This window comes from Capra hircus, chromosome 6 (assembly GCF_001704415.2).
Source record: "Capra hircus breed San Clemente chromosome 6, ASM170441v1, whole genome shotgun sequence".
NCBI classification, from domain to species: Eukaryota; Metazoa; Chordata; class Mammalia; order Artiodactyla; family Bovidae; genus Capra; species Capra hircus.
The window spans coordinates 62370965-62393459 of NC_030813.1; the positions used below are offsets into that span (position 1 = coordinate 62370965).

Consider the following 22495-nt stretch of genomic DNA (forward strand, 5'->3'; position numbering starts at 1 on the left):
CTCTGTCTACTCTAGGTATCTGTCTTTCTATTTTGGTCCCTTGCCAGTTTACCTCCACCAAGGCACATGTTGATTCATGACCTTGTTTATTTTCCTTTTCAAGTGGCAATTATTATAAGAAACTGCCATTTGGAGTTTATTATTGAATTTACTACAAAAAGATAGAAGACATAAATTTAGCAAATATTTATTGAGTATGTACAGTGCATTCCACAAAGTGCTTGTCCTTGAAGCTGTAGCCCCTGTCATCACCACGAGGATTGCTGTGCAGTGGGACACAGCGTGGTCTAAGAGCACAGAGGTGGGAAGGACTGATTTTTGTCTTAGAAAATCAAAGACATTTCATTAAGAAGGTAACATTTCCATTGGGTTTGGGAGGATGTATAGGAGTTTCCCAGAAGAGGATGGTGAGGATAGGAGAAACTTTAGGCAAAAGGATGGAGCATGTGCAAAGGCATGTTATCTTATATTATGCAAGGATGTGGTGTGTCCAGGAAAATGGGAGAAATTCAGAGGATCAGCATATGGTATGACAGCACAGGGCTGGAAAGGTTGGTCCAAAAAGATAGTGAAGGCCTTTGTAGATGGTGCTAAGGATGTTGGGTTTCATCCCAGTCACTCAAAGATATAATAAAATATATATAGAGAAATAAGTGCAGGAAGGCATTAGAGAGGGAAAAGGAACCTGGTTTAAGCAGGCGAGATGAATCATATATTGTTTGGTTCAAGAGCCATTTCTGTATTGACCTGGAGACTGTGGGCTTCTCTGGTGGCTCAGTGGTGAAGAATCCACCTGCCAATCCCTGCAAATGCAGGAGATCTGAGTTTGATCCCTGGGTCTGGAAGATCCCTGAGAAGGAAATGGCAATCCACTCCAGTATTCTTGCCTGGGAACTCCCATGGATAAAGGAGCCTGGCAGGCTACAGTCCATGGGATCACAAAGAGTCAGACACAACTTAGGAGCTAAACAATAACAAAAACAAATATTAATGTTTTATAGTTAATAAAAAGGCAAGGGTTATTTATTATATCAGCCAGTTCTTCTAAAATCTTATGTAAGGCATTGCATTGTGTAAACTACTGTGCTAAGAAAACTTTGTTTCAGTGGAGGAGCTGGCTAGAATCAAACTCAAGGCTCAGGCATAGCCATCATTCTGTTTTACACGTGCCACACCATCATATGTAAACTATCAAAGTAAGTATTATTATCACAGTTTTTGAAATGAAGAAACTAAAGTATGAAGAGCATAAGGGAGGTACCTCAGGCCTTGTATTTGACTAACAGAAAGGCCTGGGATACTGCCCTTATCATCACACTTTAGTTTCTTCATTTCAAAAATCGTGACAATAATACTTACTTCACACTGATGATTAAAAGAGCCAGTGTCTGTAAACCACTTAACATATCATTATTATCATTATTTTCAGGAAGATACTAATTTTCAGAAAAAAAAAAACATGATTCTACATTAATTGAAAAATATACTAGAAATATTTCCACAGGTATATTGGCAGTCTTGGCAAACTGCGCCAATTAATAGAATCATTAATTAATTTATACTTGCGTGGACTTGTATGTGGAGTTATATTTTAAAAGCAACAAACTCACATGTGACATTCCTAGCCAAATACCAGCCAGAAAAAAAGACTATTTCTCAAGAATGCTGATGCTTAAGGAAATACACTCCCTTTTTTGGACACAAGGGCTTCATTATTGGTCAAGCAATAATTGGAAAGCTCTCGCTGGAAAACAGTATGGAATAAGACCTTTGGAATATGTAAATGCAGTGCAGACAGTTACCTTGGTAAATATCAGGTTGAGAGTCGCCCTGGTAAATGTCCCAAGGCTCGGGATGGGAGGAATCTAATTTTTCCCTGCATTGGCAGGCAGAATTTTTACTGCTGAGTCACCAGGAAAGCCCATAGTCTTTGCCAATGAGGCTGAGATTCCCATCCTGTTGCTGCTGCCGAAGAGCAGAGAGGACACCATTTGATGCCTTTGTCCTCCTTGTAGGATCTTGCACTTAGATTCAGCAAGGACAAGGTCAGGTGGAGGGTGCAGATGTGGAACCCTGTGGGCAAGCAGGCAATTTTGGTTGTTGTAACAGCTCAGTACATAGCTCAGGGACCAGCGAGCTCCTCCCAAGGAAACCAAGGGAGATCTGGCCACGTGGAGCTGCAGCGGAGGCCACGTTAGCAGCTGCAGTGAGGGGGGTGGAAATTCTTAGCTCCTAGGTCTCTATTAGAGAGCAGAGCTTTTCCTCCATCAAGAACTTGGTCCACCATTTGGGCTATAGGCATGCAGATGTCTCCAAGAGCGTAGACTCTCCTGCCTTTCGTTACATGGCTTATGTGAGCACACCCTGAGTTTCTTGTGAAACATGGAGTTTGCTCCTGTAGTACTGATGGTGCTGGAATGATTTGGCTGAAGAGAGTAAATTTCATGCATCTGGGGTAGTGAGATAGTCCTTTCCTGACCTGTGCATGGTATTCTAAACAGCAGAGTAAGGCACCTTGCTAAGATAAGGAAAGATCTGGGAAGCAGATGCATGATGGCTACGTGGGTACATTCATATTTTTGGTAGTCACTGGGGTACATTTTCTTTCACTGAAGAAAAATGAGTGATATATTTTCCTTACTGCTTAGTTCACATACCAAATTTCCTGAGGCTTTTCCCATTTTAGTTTATGCAGAGAACCCGTGTCCCCTGTAACGCCTTAAAGAAATAGAATGTATCAAGAGTAAAATATACCAGTTATTACCACATTTTAGGCTTTTAGTGTTTTGTTTTGGTGTTTCCTTAGTTTGTTCTCACTCTAAGTAAGTCATATCTGTATTCCTGGCAAAACCACTGACAAACAAAGGAATATAATGTGTTTTCCGTAGCCCTATATCTTCATTCACTATGCTTTGTTGGACATTCCTGACTGTGATTAAGATGATATGCGTGCATGTGTGCTAAGTCACTTCAGTCTTGTCTGACTCTCTGCCCACCAGGGCTTCTCCAGGCTCCTCTGTTTATGGGATTCTCCAGGCAAAAGTACTGGAGTGGGTTACCATGCCCTTCTCCAAGGGATCTTGCCAATCCAGGGATCACACATCTCCTATGTCTCCTGAATTGGCAGGCAGGTTCTTTACCACTAGCACCAATATAAAATAAACGGAAGTAAATGAAACCCAAAACTAAAGGCTCCTATACATCCCTGGTGGAGTTTCCTGCCTGTCTTAAAAGCCTCACCTAGGAATGAGGCTTTTCCTCATCTGGAATCATCAAAGTCCAGATCAAATGCTACCAACCTCAGAAAGCCTTTTCTGCTCCCCATGAGCAGATCTTATTTTCTCCCTGCTGGGATCTCCTGGTTCATCCTTTTCCTGCGTCACTCATTTGGCAGTCATCTCCCATTCTCCTTGAGGGTTACTTGGTTGTGTATTTACATAAAAATGTATAGTAATCTCCTAACATGAGGGCTTTTTTATTTTTTAAATGAGTCTTCGTGTTTTCCACCCTGCTCAGCACAAACAGGAATCCAGGAAGTATTTTTTTTATGTGATGATATTTCTGTCTGTCTTGATTAATCAAAAATGGCATTCAGGAGTGCTCATTCACTCATTGTGTCCAACTCTTTGTGACCTCATGGACTGTAGCCCTGTTTGGTTCCTCTGTGCATGGGATTTTCTGGGCAAGAATACTGGAGTGGGTTGCCATTTCCTACCCCAAATCAAAAATGGATTCAACCCTTCTTCTTTGCCAGGGATATGATGTGAAAAAGGCAGAGGCGGTCTTGTCTTTGATAGGAAATAATGATGTCTTCCTTCTTTCCCCTCTATGGCTGGATGTTGGGAAATAGAGTGGGAAAAGGTAGGTAGAGGCTGGAAGGGAAAGGAAAATGGAGTAGTTCCAAAAGACACGATGGGTTTGTGGGAAAGTGTGCATTGCCTCTGTTTTCCTTTTCACAGTAAAATTTTAAAAGTTGAAAACATTAGCTCTCAAGTAAATCCCCTGCTGGTGTTCTCGTTCCAACTCTGCTTTTTCTCTGGGTGACCTTGGAATTGTTATTTAATCTCACTGAGGCTCAATTTATACTATTATGAGAATCCACCACATCAAATTAGATGATGTCAGGTGTCTACTCACAATATGCACTTTTGTGGGTGCTTAGTGATTTTGTTATTACTGCTAGTTGCTCTTGTGTTTACATGCTTGACTCTCAGGAGAGGAGGTCCAGGACTGCCTGGAAGAGGGCAGAGGTAGCCCAGGCTGGGGATTTGCTCAGAGGCTTCCTTTCCCAAGTGGCTGGCTTCAGCTTCCTGAACAATTCTGAAGGCTATCCTGGAATCTTCCATATCTGGATTTCATCTGCTATCTGTGGGTTCCCATCACTCAACTTCTGCTGGGAATCCTTTTGCCCACTATTAGCCTTACTAGATGGGAGAATATGTGAAAGGAAAGAGAAATTTATATTCCTTTGGTTTCCTGGATCTAGGTTTTGTTGTTATTTAGTTGCTAAGTCATGTCTGACTCTTTTGGGAACCCATGGACTGTAGCCTGCCAGGCTCCTCTGTCCTTGGAATTTCCCAGCAAGAATAATGGAGTGGGTTACCATACCCTTCTCCAGGGGATCTTCCTGACCCAGGGATTGAACCTGCATCCCCTGAATTGGCAGGCAGATTCTTTACCACTTAGCCTCTAGGGAAGACTGGTTTTAGGTTTATTTAGATCTGAAGTGAAAAATCCTGTTCAGTATTTTCTGGGTTAAACTTTCCCATCTAGAACTTTTTTTCTCAAATACTAACAAAATGGATTTTCTTTCTCCCCTACCCTCTCTTGTTAATAGGGTGCTGAGAAAATTTTGTCAATGAACGAATCAGGAGAACTGCAAGACCTCTTAACCAAAATTGAGGTAATTGTGCTTTTAGCAACTTATTTTCAGTAATCAAAATGTTCAACACATTCTGATTGTAATTGAGTTTCCCTAATTGAATTTTTCCCTGCATGTTCTTACAAATATGTAACAGGATACGTGTGGCAGTTTTAATTTGCTACCACCTGCCATGAGGTTTTCTCCAGCTAGAGTGACTTAGTGTTAGTGTATAACAACCTCATAGTATTAGGTGAAAATTCCAGTCAGCTTTATTAGAACCTAATTCTCTCTTATAGAGATGTTGATGAGGTATTTCAAGTCAGGCCATTGTCTGGAAGCACAAATAATGGTTTTTATGTAAATTATTTTCCTTTTCCCCAAAGACCGGCTCACCATTTCTAAAGATAACAGAAAAACTTATTTCTCCAACTGTGTACCTTTTAATTTTGTTCCTGTACTTGTAATTACAACATCTCAGAAATATTTATTTGGATATATAATGTATCAAATCAGTATACACCCAGAAAGTCCTTAATATCTCTCAATTTTACCAGCCTATTTCTCTCTGTATGTAGAATTAAATTCTATATATTTTATAGCCTCACTGGGTCATCTTGAGAGTGAAAAAGGTGCATTAGTAATTTTTCTGGGACAGTGAACATGACTCAGACTTTCCCAGGTGAACCATGCAATGTGGTTACATGGATTGGGTGTGCCATGGGCAGCTCTTTTTCCCAGTCTCCTTTGCTGACCTCTTTCCTGATTTTCTTCCATTCCTTCCACTTCATGGCTTCTTACTCCGTTCCCTATTGTTCCATTGCCTCATTCTCCTCCACCGTCATCAAGGCCCCTCTGCGGCATCGCATCTTTCCTACATCATTCCAGATTTTTCCCACCTTCGCATTCTTGTATCCCTCTTCTTCTCTGGTGTTTATCACAGTCATTTAATTTTTCTTACCCCTTTCCTTTGAACATTTGAGTTGTGTCCCAAATGAACTATATGCTCCTTGGTGTTAGGAATCATGTTTTATTCATATTGTAATCTTGCCCAGAAGGACAAACACAATGATGGTGTGTACTTCATAACCTAAAGCTCCTCTCAGCTCTAAAATCTGTATAGATGGGTTCGTTTCTTTCCTTTTGTCCCTACATTCTACTCCAGTCCCATCAATTTGATGAAACCATCAATTTGGTTAATATGTGCCTTTTAATTTAAGTGATTTAACTCAATGTGTATTATTAGTTTCTCTGCATACTTTTATTTATACAAATGATGTTATATAACACACCTAATTATGTTTCAAATTCCTTTCTATAGGCACTAGGCTTTTACGAACCTATTATTACTACGTGAACCTTTCATCTCTTTTTTTAAATTGCTTCACACTTCTCCATGACAGTACAATTGAATCCAGCTTTCTTTGATGATGGAGATGTTTTTACTGTATCCTACCCAACATAGTAGTCACTGGATGCATGTGGCTACTGAGCACTTAAAGAATAGTTAGTGTGCCTGAAGAACTGAATTTTTAATTTTATTTAACTCTATTTGATTTAAATTCAAATAAAATAAAAATTTTAAATAAATAATATAATTAATCATATCTGACAAATAGCTTATATTTTGGACAGTGCAGCTGCACTTAGCTCACACACTATTTTTTATCTACTCATCCACTCATGTCCTCTAACTGCTCCTTCAAATAAAGTGCTGCAAGGAGTAACCTTGATCACATTCGTTTGTGAATTTCTCTGAGAGTAGAAATCACTAGATAATAGCTTATGCATATCCCCAGTTTTCCAGGTAGTGCCAGATGGCTCTTCATTATGTTTGTACCATCCAATACTCCCTCCTACAGAGAAAGAGGTTTCCTATGTTCTCACATTCCCCACAATGTTTTACATTGTTCCATTTTTGCCAAGGTAGTAGGGATAAAAATATATAGCCTTATCATTTTAATAATGTTTTTCTGATAACCATTGAGTTTGGGCATTTCTTTGTATGCGTGTTGAAATTTTAAATTTCTTCTTCTATATGTTGTATATTACCATAAAGCGTCTGCCTACAATGCGGGAGACCCAGGTTTGATCCCTGGATCGGGACGATCCCTGGAGAAGGAAATGGCAACACACTCCAGTTCTCTTGCCTGGAAAATCCCATGGACAGAGGAGCCTGGTAGTTTACAGTTCATGGGGTCACAGAGTCGGACACAACTGAGCAACTTCACTTTCTTTCTTTCTTTTCTTTATGTTATATATTCTTATCCTTTCCCATTAAAAATCTTGGAATTTTTGCTGTTGTTGACTTTCAGAAGATCCTTCTATAGTCTAGATGTTAACTTTTTGTTGGTTTTAAATACTGTCAATATTTTCTTCTCTATTTTTAGATTCTTTCTTGGTGTCCTTCATCCAATAGAAACCTTCTGATATAATCTAATCCACCATTTTTCCTTACTTTTGTGCTTTTTAACTTTTATTTATGAAGTATGTGTCTGTCTTAAGGTCAGAAGATATCAGCCTACATTTTCTTCTATTCACTTTATACTTGTTAATATCTGGTTCTTTCATTAATGGAGGATCCATCTCCATTTTCTTATACATAGTGAGATTTCCAGCATCCTCTATTAAATAATATATTATTTATTTATTGCTTTGTTCTGCCAATTTTCAGTTCAGTTAAGTCAAGCAGTCATGTCTGACTCTTTGCGACCCCATGGACTACAACACACCAGGCCTCCCTGTCCATCACTAACTCCCGGAGTTTACTCAGACTCATGTCCATTGAGTTGGTGATGCCATCCAACCATCTCATCCTCTGTTGTCCCCTTCTCCTCTTGCCTTCAATCTTTCCCAGCATTAGGGTCTTTTCAAATGAGTCAGTTCTTCACATCAGGTGGCAAAGTATTGGAGCTTCAGCTTTAGCATCAGTCCTTCCAATGAATATTCAGGACTGATTTCCTTTAGGATGAACTGGTTGGATCTCCTTGCAGTCCAAGGGACTCGCAAGAGTCTTCTCCAGCACCACAGTTCAAAAGCATCAATTCTCGGCACTCAGGTTTCTTTATAGTCCAACTCTCACATCCATACAGGTGAGAAAATGGATGGAATTTTCTATTTTCTACTGGAAAAATGATAGCTTTGACTAGATGGACCTTTGTTGGCAAAGGAATGTCTCTGCTTTTTAATATGCTGTCTAGGTTGATTATAACTTTCCTTCTAAGGAGTAAGCATCTTTTAATTTCATGGCTGCAATCACCATCTGCAGTGATTTTGGAGCCCAAGAAAATAAAGTCTGTCACTGTTTCCACTGTTTTTCCAACTATTTGCCATAAAGTAATGGGACTGGATGCCATATTCTTAGTTTTCTGAATGTTGAGCTTTAAACCAACTTTTTCACTCTCCTCTTTCACTTTCATCAAGAGGCTCTTTAGTTCTTCTTCACTTTCTGCCATAAGGGTGGTGCTATCTGCATATCTGAGGTTATTGATATTTCTCCTGGCAATCTTGATTCCAGCTTGTGCTTCATCCACTCCAGCATTTCTCAAGATGTACTCTGCATATAAGTTAAATAAGCCTGGTGACAATACACAGCCTTAACATACCTCTTTCCCTATTTGGAACCAGTCTGTTGTTCCATGTCCACTTCTAACTGTTGCTTCTTGACCTGTATACAAATTTCTCAGGAGGCAGGTCAGGTGGTCTGGTATTCCCATCTCTTGAAGAATTTTCCTCAGTGTGTTGTGATCCACAGAGTCAAAGGCTTTGGCATAGTCAATAAAGTAGAAGTAGATGTTTTTCTGGAACTCTCTTGCTTTTTCAATAATCCAGTGAATGTTCGCTGCCAATTTTATATTATCGTAAATCGCCATATATGTTCAGGTCTTTGTCTGAGCTTCCTAATAATTTCCACTGATCTGTTTGTTCCTGTTTTACCAATATTGTACTATTTTTATTCCTGTGGTTTGATAGCACCTTTTAGGATCCTATAGAGTGAATGTCCCTCATTACTCTTCTTTTTAAAAGATTGATGATTTATCTTAGCTATTCCTGGACTTTTTTCCTTTGAGTCTATAATTCCTTCATTTGGCAACTTGATTAATACTATCATGCTATATATTAACATAACCTCTCTCTCTCAGCTCAAAGAATCTTGGAAAGAGGATTTTATTCTCTTCATTAAGTCTGTCTCAATTCTACAGATGCCATAAATAATTCAGAAACATTTAAGTCTATTCTTAATGTTGAAATACAATGGTATGGTACTGGCTTATACCATTCATAGGAGTTGTAACAGCTATAACTCTGTTGGGCTGCTTTGCCCATATAACAAAACTGGTAGAGAATTTTCAGCCATCCAGATATCCCTAAACTGCCTGTGAAGGAGCTAGGGTTTAAACAAACTTACCCAGGGAAAGAGACTAGCCTTGGAGAAGCAGTTGGAAGAACCAGGAAAAGTAGACAAAAGACAAGATTCATATCCAAGCACATCCAATTCTTCTGATGTTAGCTTTTGGCAATAAAACAGGAGTTAAATATTCCTGAGGTAGGAAACACTGGATTTCTTTCTAAGTAGCCAGTACTGTTCCTATTCCTGGTACTATATGTATTAAGTTATTCAAACCTCAAAATAACACTGCAAGGTGGGTTCTGTTACTGTCTTTATTTTTCAGACAAGGCAATGGAGGCCCAGATGTTTAGGTTAGTTGCTCCAGACCTTGTAAATAGTGTTTGACTCAAGATTCTAGTCCTGACTCCTTGAATCTGTGAACCATGAGTCTGTGCTGCCTTCACTCTCAAATTAAGTGGCAAGTTGGTATCTGGGAAACCTGACCATATGTGACAGGACCCAGGTGAGAAGTTTACTGGGAGATAGGCAGAGTATTAGGTCCAGGGAACAGACTGGATTTGTAACACTTGGCTCTTATGCTAATATGGCATTGAACAGGAAATGGGCAAATAGGCAATACCTTTAGAGAGAAACCAGAGAGCTCGTACCAAGTTCTTATTTGCTGTTACTACGGTGCTGCATGGCAGACCATGACTCCCCTGGTCTTTGTGATTCAGGCCCCAGTTTCTAACAGTTACCCCAGTAATGGAGAGGAAAGTGGCTTAGTGGCTGCAGGTGGGCCCTCAAAAATGGTGTTAGCAAGTCATCTCAAGTTTTCTGGCCTAAGAATTTTAGCATATGTCCCGCCCAAGTAAAACTTTCCCTGGAAACCTGAGGAGGCATTATTTGCTGATGTGACTTGTCAGTGGCTTCAAACATGGGTAGCAGAAGCAAGTGAAATATAGCAATAGCTGCTACAAGACTTGGATTCAATAAGGCTAGCTGAAAGAAGATTAAATAACTTATTTTATGTAAGCGAATGCTTGGGTGCAAAGGATGAATAACAACACCATCTGGGGGGTAAAATTTATTTGTATATTTACTTATATTAATAAGCAAGCTAAAGATCAAAAGAAAAGAGTGTCCAAGTATTACCCCCAAACAATAACTGAGATGGATAGCTGATCTGCTGGTACTCACACAGAGGAAGTCAGGGCAGCCCTGAGATGTATTAGCAAGCACCTTGTTATGGCAGACACTGAATTAAAAATCTCAGGTGGTAGAGAAGCTCTAATGCGCTTTTCCGCCTTGTTGTTTTTCTAAAGATTCGAGCAAACATTTTGATGTCATTGCTATGAGGCTGCCAATATAGTGTTCACTTTCAGCGTTTTTTTTTTTTTTTTCCTTGTAAAGTCTCATTTGTCATTCAGGAAGAACAGAAGTAAGATTCTCAGCCACACACCAAGGATGCTGGAAATGGCACAGGCTGTCTGTGTGAGGCATTGGAGCTATCAAATGCTTGCCTGACCCTCCCTGGAGAGGCAATATTCTGGGTGATGTTCCCTCTCCGTGCAGTGGGTGGCCACAGCATGTTCAGAGGTTACAGCAGCAGAGTACCACCTACTTACCTAGGCGATCAGGCCATGTGCTCTGGGTGCCTCTTTCTGAAATTGGAACATCTTTTTAAATAGGGTTGTGGCTGTACATCCCATTGGATCAAGAATCAGATTCACAAATCTAGCTTATATATTTAGGAATATAACAACAAATTTCGACTGTGTCAGCTTTTCATAACTCTGCAAATCAAGGATCAGAAATGATTCTGCTTATTAATGGCTTGATCAGACAGGGAAGAGCCTCCTAGGCACTTAACAAGCATTTGCTGAATTAAATCTTTGTTCAGTTCAGTTTAGTTCAGTTGCTCAGTCATGTCTGACTCTTTGCAACCCCGTGAACTGCAGCACGCCAGGCCTTCCTGTCCATCACCAACTCCCAGAGTTTACCCAAACCCATGTCCATCGAGTCGGTGATGCCATCCAACCATCTCATCCTCTGTTGTCTCCTCCTCCTCCTGCCTTCAATCTTTCCCAGCATCAGGGTCTTTTCAAAGGAGTCAGTTCTTTGTATCAGGTGGCCAAAGTATTGGAGTTTCAGATTCAGCATCAGTCCTTCCAATGAACACTCAGGACTGATCTCCTTTAGGATGGACTTGTTAGATCTCCTTGCAGTCCAAGGGACTCTCAAGAGTCTTCTCCAACATCATAGTTCAAAAGCATCAATTCTTCGGTGCTCAGCTTTCTTCACAGTCCAACTCTCACATCCATATGTGACCACTGGAAAAACCATAGCCTTGACTAGACGGAACTTTGTTGACAAAGTAATGTCTCTGCTTTTTAATATGCTGTCTAAGTTGGTCATAACTTTCCTTCCAAGGAGTAAGCATCTTTTAATTTCATGGCTGCAATCACCATCTGCAGTGATTTTGGAGCCCAGAAAAGTAGTCAGCCACTGTTTCCACTGTTTCCCCATCTATTTGCCATGAAGTGATGGGACCAGATGCCATGATCTTAGTTTCCTGAATGTTGAGCTTAAAGCCAACTTTAAATTGTTGACTATAGTTTAGAACAAAATACATAGACAAAGGTGGATCATCCAGAGATGACTATATGCCAAGTGTTCACTTTTGTGACAATCTATTATGTGGAGTGAGTCTGCTTCATAGATAACCTGGATGAGGGAGTTTATGGTTACAGAGAGTCAGATAAGTTGCTTCTTCCTTGGTAGAACACTTAAGAGAGTTCCCAGTACTCCTAAAATAAGATTAGATGATCTGAGGTTAAAAATAAGAATTGCATTCATTCCTTAATCTTGAAAAAAAAACACTAAATACTCTTGATCTTAGCATCCTGTTTCTGCATTAGAGAACAGCAAAAAGCTCTTTGTATTTATGAAATTTGAGTTTGTGCCACAAAAGAAACCCATTTCACAATCATTCATGAACTCCACTCTTATCCTCTAGCCCTTTGTTTAAGGCTAGGGAATTCTTGGAGGCTTCAGTTTAGATGACTGTGGTATGGAGTGAATATATTCAAAGACCACAGATAAATTCCCTAAAGTAAAATTAATATATAAATACTAAAAGCTACATCATCATTTTTATATGGAATCACACAAACAGGCCAAAAGAGAGAAGAAAGAAAGTAAGAGAGAGAAGTCGCTCAGTTGTGTCTGACTCTTTGTGACCCCATGAATCGCAGCACGCCAGGCCTCCCTGTCCATCTCCAACTCCCAGAGTTCACTCAAACTCATATCCATCCAGTCGGTGATGCCATCCAGCCATCTCATCCTCTGTCATCCCCTTCTCCTCCTGCCCCCAATCCCTCCCAGCATCAGAGTCTTTTCCAATGAGTCAACTCTTCACATGAGGTGGCCAAAGTACTGGAGTTTCAGCTTTAGCATCATTCCTTCCAAAGAACACCCAGGACTGATCTCCTTTAGAATGGACTGGTTGGATCACCTTGCAGTCCGAGGGACTCTCAAGAGTCTTCTCCAACACCACAGTTCAAGAGCATCAATTCTTTGTCCATGGGATTTTCCAGGCAAGAGTACTTGAGTGAGTTGCTGTTGCCTTCTCCAGGATATCTTCCCAACCCAGTATCCTGCACTGTGGGCAGACACTTTACCAGCTGAGCCACCAGGGAACCAAGGCCATCCTCAAATAATGCAGAATCTCTACAGTGCTATGATGAGATCTGCCTTCTAGTTGATTGTTGAGAAGATTTAGAGTGAATTCATGTAAAGTGAATAGAAAATTGCCTGGTTTGTAATAGCCACTTGATAAGATTAGTCATTGTTAGTCAACATTTCACTAATAAATCCTTATTTGTAGCTGAGAGCTATTTATTAAAAGAACAGGGAAATTCTTGCTCATGGCTGTATCTCCTATGCCATACTCAGTGCCTAGCAATGTAAACTTATTTGTGGAAGGAGCCCACTGGGTTTTTTTTTTTTTTTAAGTCCCTGGCCAAGAATAGAGGAACAGATAGAGATAAAAGGGAAAATGATTTCTTACTCCTTTTTTCCGAAATTCCACCTCTAAAGAGTCGGCTATGACTGAGCACAAGCACTGCTGCTACCCTAAGGAACATGCCTCCATCCAAACCGCTGTGAGGAGGAGGGGCGTTCTGAAGATTCAGCACTCTTACTGGGTGCTGGTATCAACCAGGTCTGCCTGGTGTGTAGCTTTGCTGGGTGTCAGGACACCGAAGAGCTACTCTAGATTTCTCACCTGTTTGAAGATCAAATTGTCTGTAGTCAGCTTCTTCACTGAAAGTGGAAATCTGTTTTCAAATTTCTCTGTGATCTGAACATTCACTTTTACTCATTAAAAATCTTTGTCTCATCATTTGTAAAATGATGTCTCTATTACATCAGATACTGGATATAGACTCTTGTTGGGCTGTAGCCTTCAGGCCTGCAGTTACTATATTTGCTGAAGAAAGAGCCCAGAGTCAGTGACAGAGACATCAGCAGTTTGATAGATGGGAGATCTTACACATCTTTCTTACAAGAAAGAAAGCTGAACACTGAAGAATTGATGCTTTTGAGCTGTGGTGTTGGAGAAGACTCTTGAGAGTCCCTTGGACTGCAAGGAGATCAAGCCAGTCAATCCTAGAGGAAATCAACCCTGAATATTCATTAGAAGGACTGATGCTGAAGCTCTAATACTTTGGCCACCTAACACAAAGAGCCGACTCATTAGAAAAAAGACCCTAATGCTGGGAAAGGTTGAAGGCAGGAGGAGAAGGGGATGATAGAGGACGAGATGGTTGGATGACATCACCAACTCAATGGACATGAGTTTGAGCAAACTCTGGGAGATGGTGAAGGATAGGGAAGCCTGGCATGCTGTAGTCCACAGGGTTGCAAAGAGTCAGACATGACTGACTAAACAACAACACCACATCTGAAGCAGAAGGGTCCTGGAGCAACATCCCACTGCTGGGAGGCAGATGGCAGGCTGGACACAGCAGCAGAGGTCTTCACTCCCAGGAAGAAGAAGGAGACTACCAGCTATAGGGAGAAATACTGTAGATTGGCTCATTGGTTACTAGGGAAATCAGCAGAGGAAGATTTCCTCTTTTATCCCCTTAGGCTATGTACCCTCCTGGGGCAGAGCTCTTCCCTTCATTAAGCTGTCAAAGGGGAGCCATTCTCATCTAAAGATTAGAACAATGACAAACTTGGGTGAGGGACAAGTATATAGGTATTTACTAATCAGGCTCTACAATTAAGAGGAAAGTCAGGCGCTTCCTCGGTGGTCCCAGTGGTTAATTAAGAATCCACCTGCCAATGCAGAGACACTGATTCAACTCCTGGTCCAGGAGGATGCCACATCCCTTGGGGCAACTAAGGCCATGAGCCACAATTACTGAGTCCAGGTGCAGCAACTACTGAGGCCAATGTGCCTGGAGCCCATGCTTTGAAACAACGGAAGCCACTGCAATGAGAAGCCCATGCATTGCAATGAGTAGCCCCCTCTTGATGCAACTAGAGAAAGGCTGTAGGCAGCAATGAAGACCCAGTGCAGCCAAAAAAAAAAAAAAAATTCAATAAATAAACAAATTTTTTAAAAATCAAGGAAGGTCAGTCATGCAAGTAGAGCATAGGTAAAGCAGAGACTAACTGAGCAACAGAACAGCAAGAGAACAGCCATGTTGAGTGGCCTGACCATACAACTTTATGTAGTGGGTAAGCCATTCTTTTTTCTCCCAAGTTTATGGCTAAAAGGCTGTATTTTCTTGAGAGTGGAAATGGCCTCAGAATCTTTCCAATGCTGTGATCCAAGACATCAGAATTCACATGTGAATCAAAATGCATTTACTGTCCTTTTCTTACAGTGGCAAGGCTTTAGACCAGAGGACCAAGTATAGAAGTGGTGTTTAAATAAAATGACTATATTAGTGGTAGAAAATGACTGTGCCATGTGACCACAAACAATTTAGCTTGAGGCAGCAGTTAATAAAAGTCTCTTCAGATTAGGATTCATTAATAAAATAATGGCTATTAACTGCTAGCCTTACTGAGTAGCTACTATGTGCCAGACAGTATTCTATTCACTTCATATGAATTTACTCATTAAATTGTCTCAACAACCGTATAAGTAAAAGACAAATTTTACCATAGCATTGCATAATTTGACAAAGTTGTTTTAGGATGACCTTGGTCTAGCTGTGATTCTCTTTAAAATGGACACTGTGGCTTTTACTGTTTATACATTAACTTCATTTTAGGAAATTTATGTGTTCCGAATTGCACAGAAGTTATTAAATAGCAGATTCATCATATATTTAACATTTGATATTTTGGCCCTTTGAAAGTAATCTTTGTAAGTCCTGTTCCAGGCCCATGATATAAGATAATGTTACCAAACCAAATTTGGGTCCACTTGCGCAAACAGTAAGCCCAATCTACTCATACCAGATTGTGGTGAAGGAAAATACAGCATTTATTGTGAGGCATCCAGGGTGGGGCCAAGAAAGAAGTATGGACTGCTCACATTTGAATTCCCCAGTGACTTTCAAGGAAGGATTTTTAAAGACAAAAGGAGGGAGAGGATCAAAGGATGCTTGATCAGCTCATGGACATCCACCTGATTGGTTGGTGATGAGGTGACAGGGTGAGTTAACATCCTCAACCTTCTGATTCCAACCCCCCTGGTGTCTACATACTAGTGATCAGCATGCAGTTCACTTCTTCCACTTGAGGCTGCCCTGGTGGCTCAGATGGTGAAGAATCCACCTCCAATGCACGAGACCGGGATTTGATCCCTGGATCAGGAAGATCACTTGGAGAAGGGAATGGCTACCCACTCCAGTATTCTTGCCTGGAGAATTCTAAGGGCAGAGGAGCCTGGGGGGGGGGGGGTGGTCCAGTCCATGAGGCTGTAAAGAGTCTGATGTGACTGAGAAACTAACACTTGATGTGGCAAGGTGTGGGTGGGAATCTTAGTATCTGCAGAACAATTCAGGGATATGGCTCAGGATATTATCTTTTGCCCTTGAGGAGTAACAAAAGGAGTTGACTTTATTTGATGGTTAAACTATTATTATTTTGTCTAGCCTGACTGTTTTCATTTGTTTCTGCATTTTTTTTCACTTTTCTGATTAAATTTTCTCTTTGGAACTCAGGGAAGGCTAGGAGGCTAAAGCTTTTCTATAAACAAGAAGCGGGGGATGAGGTAGGAAGGTGTTTGTCCCCAGGAAAGCCTTATAGGGTTCTGCTTGGTTTCAATAATTTTTAATTTGGTTGTGTGTTTATTATTATTATCATTATTTCTCTGTGTTAAAAGCCTGGTATTTGGAGTAAGTGACATAGATGGTGAATGAGCCTAGGAAACTCCCTAGCACTCAAATTTATTCTAATTTTGTTGTTCTTTGCTTGCCAGCACGAATGTATTTTATGGCAAAATCTTATGCTATTGAAGAATTTAAAAATATTGAAATGTTTATACTAGTTGTTAAGGTTTATCAGTCCAGTTCAGTTCAGTTGCTCAGTCGTGTCCGACTCTTTGCAACCCCATGAATTGCAGCACACCAGGCCTCCCTGTCCATCACCAACTCCCAGAGTTCACTCAAACTCATGTCCATCGAGTCAGTGATGCCATCCAGCCATCTCATCCTCTGTCATCCCCTTCTCCTCCTGTCTCCAATCCCTCCCAGCATCAGAGTCTTTTCCAATGAGTCAACTCTTTGCAAGTACTGGAGTTTCAGCTTTAGCATCATTCCTTCCAAAGAACACCCAGGACTGATCTCCTTCAGAATGGACTGGTTGGATCTCCTTCCAGTCCAAAGGACTTTCAAGAGTCTTCTCCAACACCACAGTTCAAAAGCATCAGTTCTTCAGCACTAAGCTTTCTTCACAGTCCAACTCTCACATCCATACATGACCACTGGAAAAACCATAGCCTTGAACAGACAGACATTTGTTGGCAAAGGAATGTCTCTGATTTTCAATATGCCATCTAGGTTGGTCATAACTTTCCTTCCAAGGAGTAAGTGTCTTTTCATTTCATGGCTGCAATCACCATCTGCAGTGATTTTGGAGCACAAAAACATAAAGTCTGACACTGTTTCCACTGTTTCCCCATCTATTTGCCATGAAGTGATGGGACCAGATGCCATGATCTTCGTTTTCTAAATGTTGAGCTTTAAGCCAACTTTTTCACTCTCCTCTTTCACTTTCATCAAGAGGCTTTTTCATTCCTCTTCACTTTCTGTCATAAGGGTGGTGTCATCTGCATATCTGAGGTTATTGATATTTCTCCTGGCAATCTTGGTTCCAGCTTGTGCTTCTTCCAGCCCAGTGTTTCTCATGATGTACTCTGCATATACTGGTTAGTAAATAGCTACTGCACCAAGACTCCCAAGCAGCTCTCCTCTTCCATAAAAGCAACTACCCTATAAGGGTTGCCGGATAAAATATAGGATGTCTGCTTACATTTAAACCTCAATTAAATTATGAATAATTATTTTATTTTAAGTGTGGTCCATATAATCTTTGGCATATCTACACAAAAATTTATCTATGGTCTATCTGACATTCAAGTTAACTGGGCAACACATATTTTTAGTTGCAAAATTTGATGATCCCACTCTACTTGAAATCCAAACCTATTTACAATCCAGCACTAATGGGTGCCATCCTAGATTCAGGGTTTTACAAGTCCTTTCTGACTAGTTGGTGTTGTTTCTATGTAAGTCATTAAATATTTTTAACATAATCTCTGGCCTGGTTCTAAAGCATGTTGAGGGCCTATCGACCTTATCATATTTTTTCTAAAATTTGATAAGAAGAGCATTACTTACTAATTCTCTTATATTTTGTTTTTAGACTACACTCTTTCTTCGCTGCTTTTGTTTTTATTCAAAATTTTTTTCTAAAGACATTTTTATATCATGCAAAACTATAAGTCCGATGCACCACTTTTTGGTCAACCCTTGCACAGGGAAATGACAAAAACCCAGCTACAGAGAAACTAAATTGCTACATACAATCTAACTTTTTGGAAGAGCTTTGAATCTCTACAAACTTGATGTTTCTTGTTTGTGTCCTTCAGACTAGAAATCATTACTTTCCATCAAAGTAATTCTGTTGTTAAAAATAAGATATGACATGAATTTTGCTATCTCAATCTAATAGCAAAGTCAAATGGTAACTGTAAATGAATCTTACTGAATACAGAATATGCAGCTCTAAAAAGTGGTCTGGAAATATATAAATTTTAAAGCAATCAGATCCTTAATTTTGTTTCCCAAAGCACAGTCCACAGGGTACTGATTATGAGAAAATTGTAGATGCTTTCTAGGAAAGAAATTCTTGCTGGGAAAAAGGTGGGTTAAACCTAGTTAATTGGTTTCCTTTTCCATTGGATTTTTTGGAGACTTTATTAAGTACAATTGTGAATTTCCAGAGAAAGTCTGTATGTATGTCTAAGTATGTAAGGTATGTTTGTCTGAGTGTCTGTGTGTGCATGTGTGTGTGTATCTATATTTCCCAAGTGTATTTTGGCAATTATTCTTGTAATAAAAGTTGGCTTTCAAACATTGCTGAAAGTTCCTATTTCGCAAGTCAGAAGCTTGTATTAACTCCCATTCTCTTTGTATTCATTCTGTAATGACTCCTAAGCTCCCACCAGCAGATGGTTGCCATGTGTGGACTCCAGCAGAGGTTATATGTTCAAAAGAGAGAATGGAAATGTGCATGGAAATTTTTCCTTAACATGCTGGCTCAGGATAAAGAATTCATTTGCAAATGCAGGAGACCTATGGTTCGATCCCTGGGTCAGGAAGCTCCGCTGCAGAAGGAACTGGCAACCCATTCCAGTATTCTTGCCTGCAAAATCCCATGAACAGAGGAACCTGGGGGGCTATAGTTCATGGGGTAGCAAAAGAGTTGGACACGACTTGACTAAACAACAGCAACAACAACAGAATGCTTCCTAGTTAATTTCATTATGCTGTAATGGGTACTTTATTTTTACTTGAGGTAGAAAGGTTGATAGTTATGGTGGGTAGTTTTATGGACTTAGGTAAGTCTCAAGATTTCTATGTCTGTTTCTTTAAATGTAAAACGAAGGTAATGATATTAGAGGAGGGCATGGCAATCCACTGCAGTATTCTTGCATGGAGAATTCCCGTGGACAGAGGAGCCTGGAGGGCTACAGTCCATGGGGTTGCAAAGAGTCAGACACGACTGAAAGACTCAGCACAGCACAGCACAATGATGTTTGAATTAGTTGCTTTACATAAGAAAGTATTCTTATATGTGAAGGATGAGATGGGAGAAGATTCTATGTAGTATTTGGAAGTGCTTTTTAAAAACAAAGCATTATTTATACGTTCAATATGATGATGGATCTTCAGTTGACAGAGGCTCCTCCAATCCAGCTTTTATTTTTTGTTATTTTCCAGACTCAGTGCTGCTATTCTATAAACAAAAACACAAAACTAGGAAGAGATACTAAAAGGAAAGTTATAGTATTTTCCTTTAAGGCAAATTACCATCTTCTGAATTTCTTTGATCTGTAAATATGTGTTTTCAAATGACGTGCCCTTTAACTTCAAATGTACCAACCTTTACGCACCAAGCTTGTGCTGTTGATGGCCATCAATGAGACAATAAAGGAAACGCTAGAGAGCATTTCCTGTGTATCTATTGTATGCTGTAATGGTGGATGGTTGCAAGCCCTCCACCGTCGTATGCTGATGTTGTTTTATAATGGTCCAGTACAGAAAGACAGGAAGGCTGATGGCATTGTCATACTAACACAAATCCTATCCTTCTTGTCCTCCTGCCGCCTGTCCAGAGAGTGCAGCATCCACACGAGTGTCCCTCCTGTGGAGGCTTTGGCTTTCTTCCGTGCTCTGTCTGCCATGGGAGCAAGATGTCAGTGTTTCGAAACTGCTTTACAGACTCTTTCAAGGCCCTGAAGTGCACGGCTTGCAACGAGAATGGTCTTCAGCGCTGTAAGAGCTGTTTGGGTTAGACTTCACATCCACGGAGCACCTGGTTTCATTGACTGAAAGCAATAATTTGGTTTATACTTTTTTTTTTTTAATGGCTATGCTTCTGGATTAATCAATAAACTTTGTTTATTATAATTTCCTTTGTTTGGAATTTTTGCCGTGAATACTTTCATTGATGTATTAAATAAATGTTTATTCAACAGCTATTGTGTGCCAAGCCCTGGGCTAGATCCTGGTTTCTAACTGAAATTAATGGAGGACCTGCTAAAATTCCAAGATATTCAAAGTCTGATTCCCTAACTGTGTTTGATTTTTTTAAAGAAAATATAAATATATCCAATGGTGTCTATCACAATGCCACCCTATTGTCTAGGATCAGTTCATTCAGCTCTCCAGATGCATACATTTTATTAATATGTGAGCCTCAGCTGTAGGGAAGAAGAGAGCTCTGGTTAGTGGAAAAGAATATCTTACTTATGCTTAAGCAGTAAATTATTTTTAAAGCTGTAAAAGTAGTCTTGGAGCTGATGATATTAATGATAAATCATTAATGTTATTGAATGTATTTTTTCGTGATGATACAAAAGCTGCCAGACTTCTCTGAATTTATATTTTTAAACAGCTGTTTTCTACTATTGCCACTCTCTTGAGCTGGACACAAAATATTACATAGTTTGAACATATAGTAGAAAATATTAGCAAAGTAGACAAAAGTAAATTTTACTATAATTATCAGCTAATACCTACCTGTACACATGTCTGTGCTCTGATGGATTCCTTTATGAACGATTTTTAATAAATCACCTTCATAATATCTGTGACAAGGTAATCAAAATATTTTACATCTTGGTTTTGCAAAAAGATTTAAATATTTACCAAGTACTTTCTAGTCAGCCAGGCGTGGAATGCAAAACAAAGCTTTTGCTTTCATGGAGGTTACACTCTTAAGAAAGAGGAAGTATTAAACAGATAACCAGACACAGGATGAACCTTGTAACTACTACAGAAACAGTACAGGGTGCTCTGGGAATGTGTAGCAGCAAGGCAAACCTGGATGAGTTAGGAAATAGTTTAAGAGTAGACTTTGTTGAGTGACTGATATTTAAACAGAGACATCATGGGTAGTTGGAAGCCAATTGGTCAAAGAGTAAGAGAGATGATATTTTAGGTAGAGAAATGGCATATTTGGGAACTCTAAGATCAGAGAAAAGTTTTTGTTTGAGGAACTGTAAGACATCCAATATGGATAGTTATAATCTGGTAATAATGGAGCAGTTTTTGGCTGAATAAGCTTTCTGCTATACACATATTTACTCTGAACAAAATAAGAAAACAACTGTTGAAGATATTGGAAAGCAACTAAAACTAGAAAAGAATCAGAAGGATTTCAGTCACTGGAAGAAAGGAAACAAAATAAACCCTACATTTATCCAGCTTACCCTCTGAGAACACTTCCCAGTTATCACAGAATACAGATCATAAAGTACAAAGTTACTGATTTGAAAAGATAAAACTGGAATTTGAGGCTGCAGAGTACCTGGAATTGAATGGAAAATTTTAAGAAATGAGAGAACCCAAGAGAGGGGAGCTTGTAAGTCTGCTCATAAATTCCACTGAAGTCTTTGGCTGATTCCTAATGTACATACACAGAGGAAGGAAGTGTCCAGGAGGTGAAAGAACTGAGCAGAGATTTCAGCAGCTGCCTGTGGTGCAAAGTAAGAATTTGGAGTTGAAGTGGTAAACAATAAATATTTCCTGAGTTCTCAGAAGGGCCCTATCTTAAGGCCAAGAAGTAAGGGCTATGTTGTAAAGCTCAGGGAAGAAACAAAACAGACTTGCCCTTGAAAGACCTGAAGCCAAATTTCCATGGTATTGTGATATTTTTCAGTATATGATTGCCTGCAAGAACAAAGCTCATCACTCATGGAAGAGAAAGGAATTTGTTAAATATGAAACTCTACAGCTAGCAGCACACTTAATGGTGGAATATTAAATACTTTACCCCTAAGATCAAGAAGGGTGCATGAATGTTCACTTTCAACACTTCTATTCAACATTATGATGGGGGTGCTAGATAGTGAAATAAGGCAAGAAAAAAGAAGTCATAAAAATTGGAAAAACAAATCTCACTGTCTGTAAACAATGTGATTGTGATATAGAAAATCAAAAGGAATCTATAAACTAGTAAATTCTGGAATAAAGCTTGCAAAATAATTAGATTTGCTCTTATAAAGAAATTAGAAATATAAACAGCAACAAACAGTATAAAACTAAAAC

At 39.7% G+C, this 22495-nt stretch overlaps 1 protein-coding gene across 1 annotated transcript in view; it reads left to right on the forward strand.

Moving 5' to 3' along the window:
* Nucleotides 1–20353, forward strand: part of GRXCR1 (glutaredoxin and cysteine rich domain containing 1) — a 135208-nt gene extending 114855 nt beyond the window's left edge. The window contains exons 3-4 of the mRNA XM_018049942.1: nucleotides 4838–4903; nucleotides 20059–20353. Coding sequence (XP_017905431.1) covers nucleotides 4838–4903; nucleotides 20059–20238 — 246 coding nt within the window. The 3' untranslated portion in view covers nucleotides 20239–20353. The remainder of the gene's footprint in view (nucleotides 1–4837; nucleotides 4904–20058) is intronic.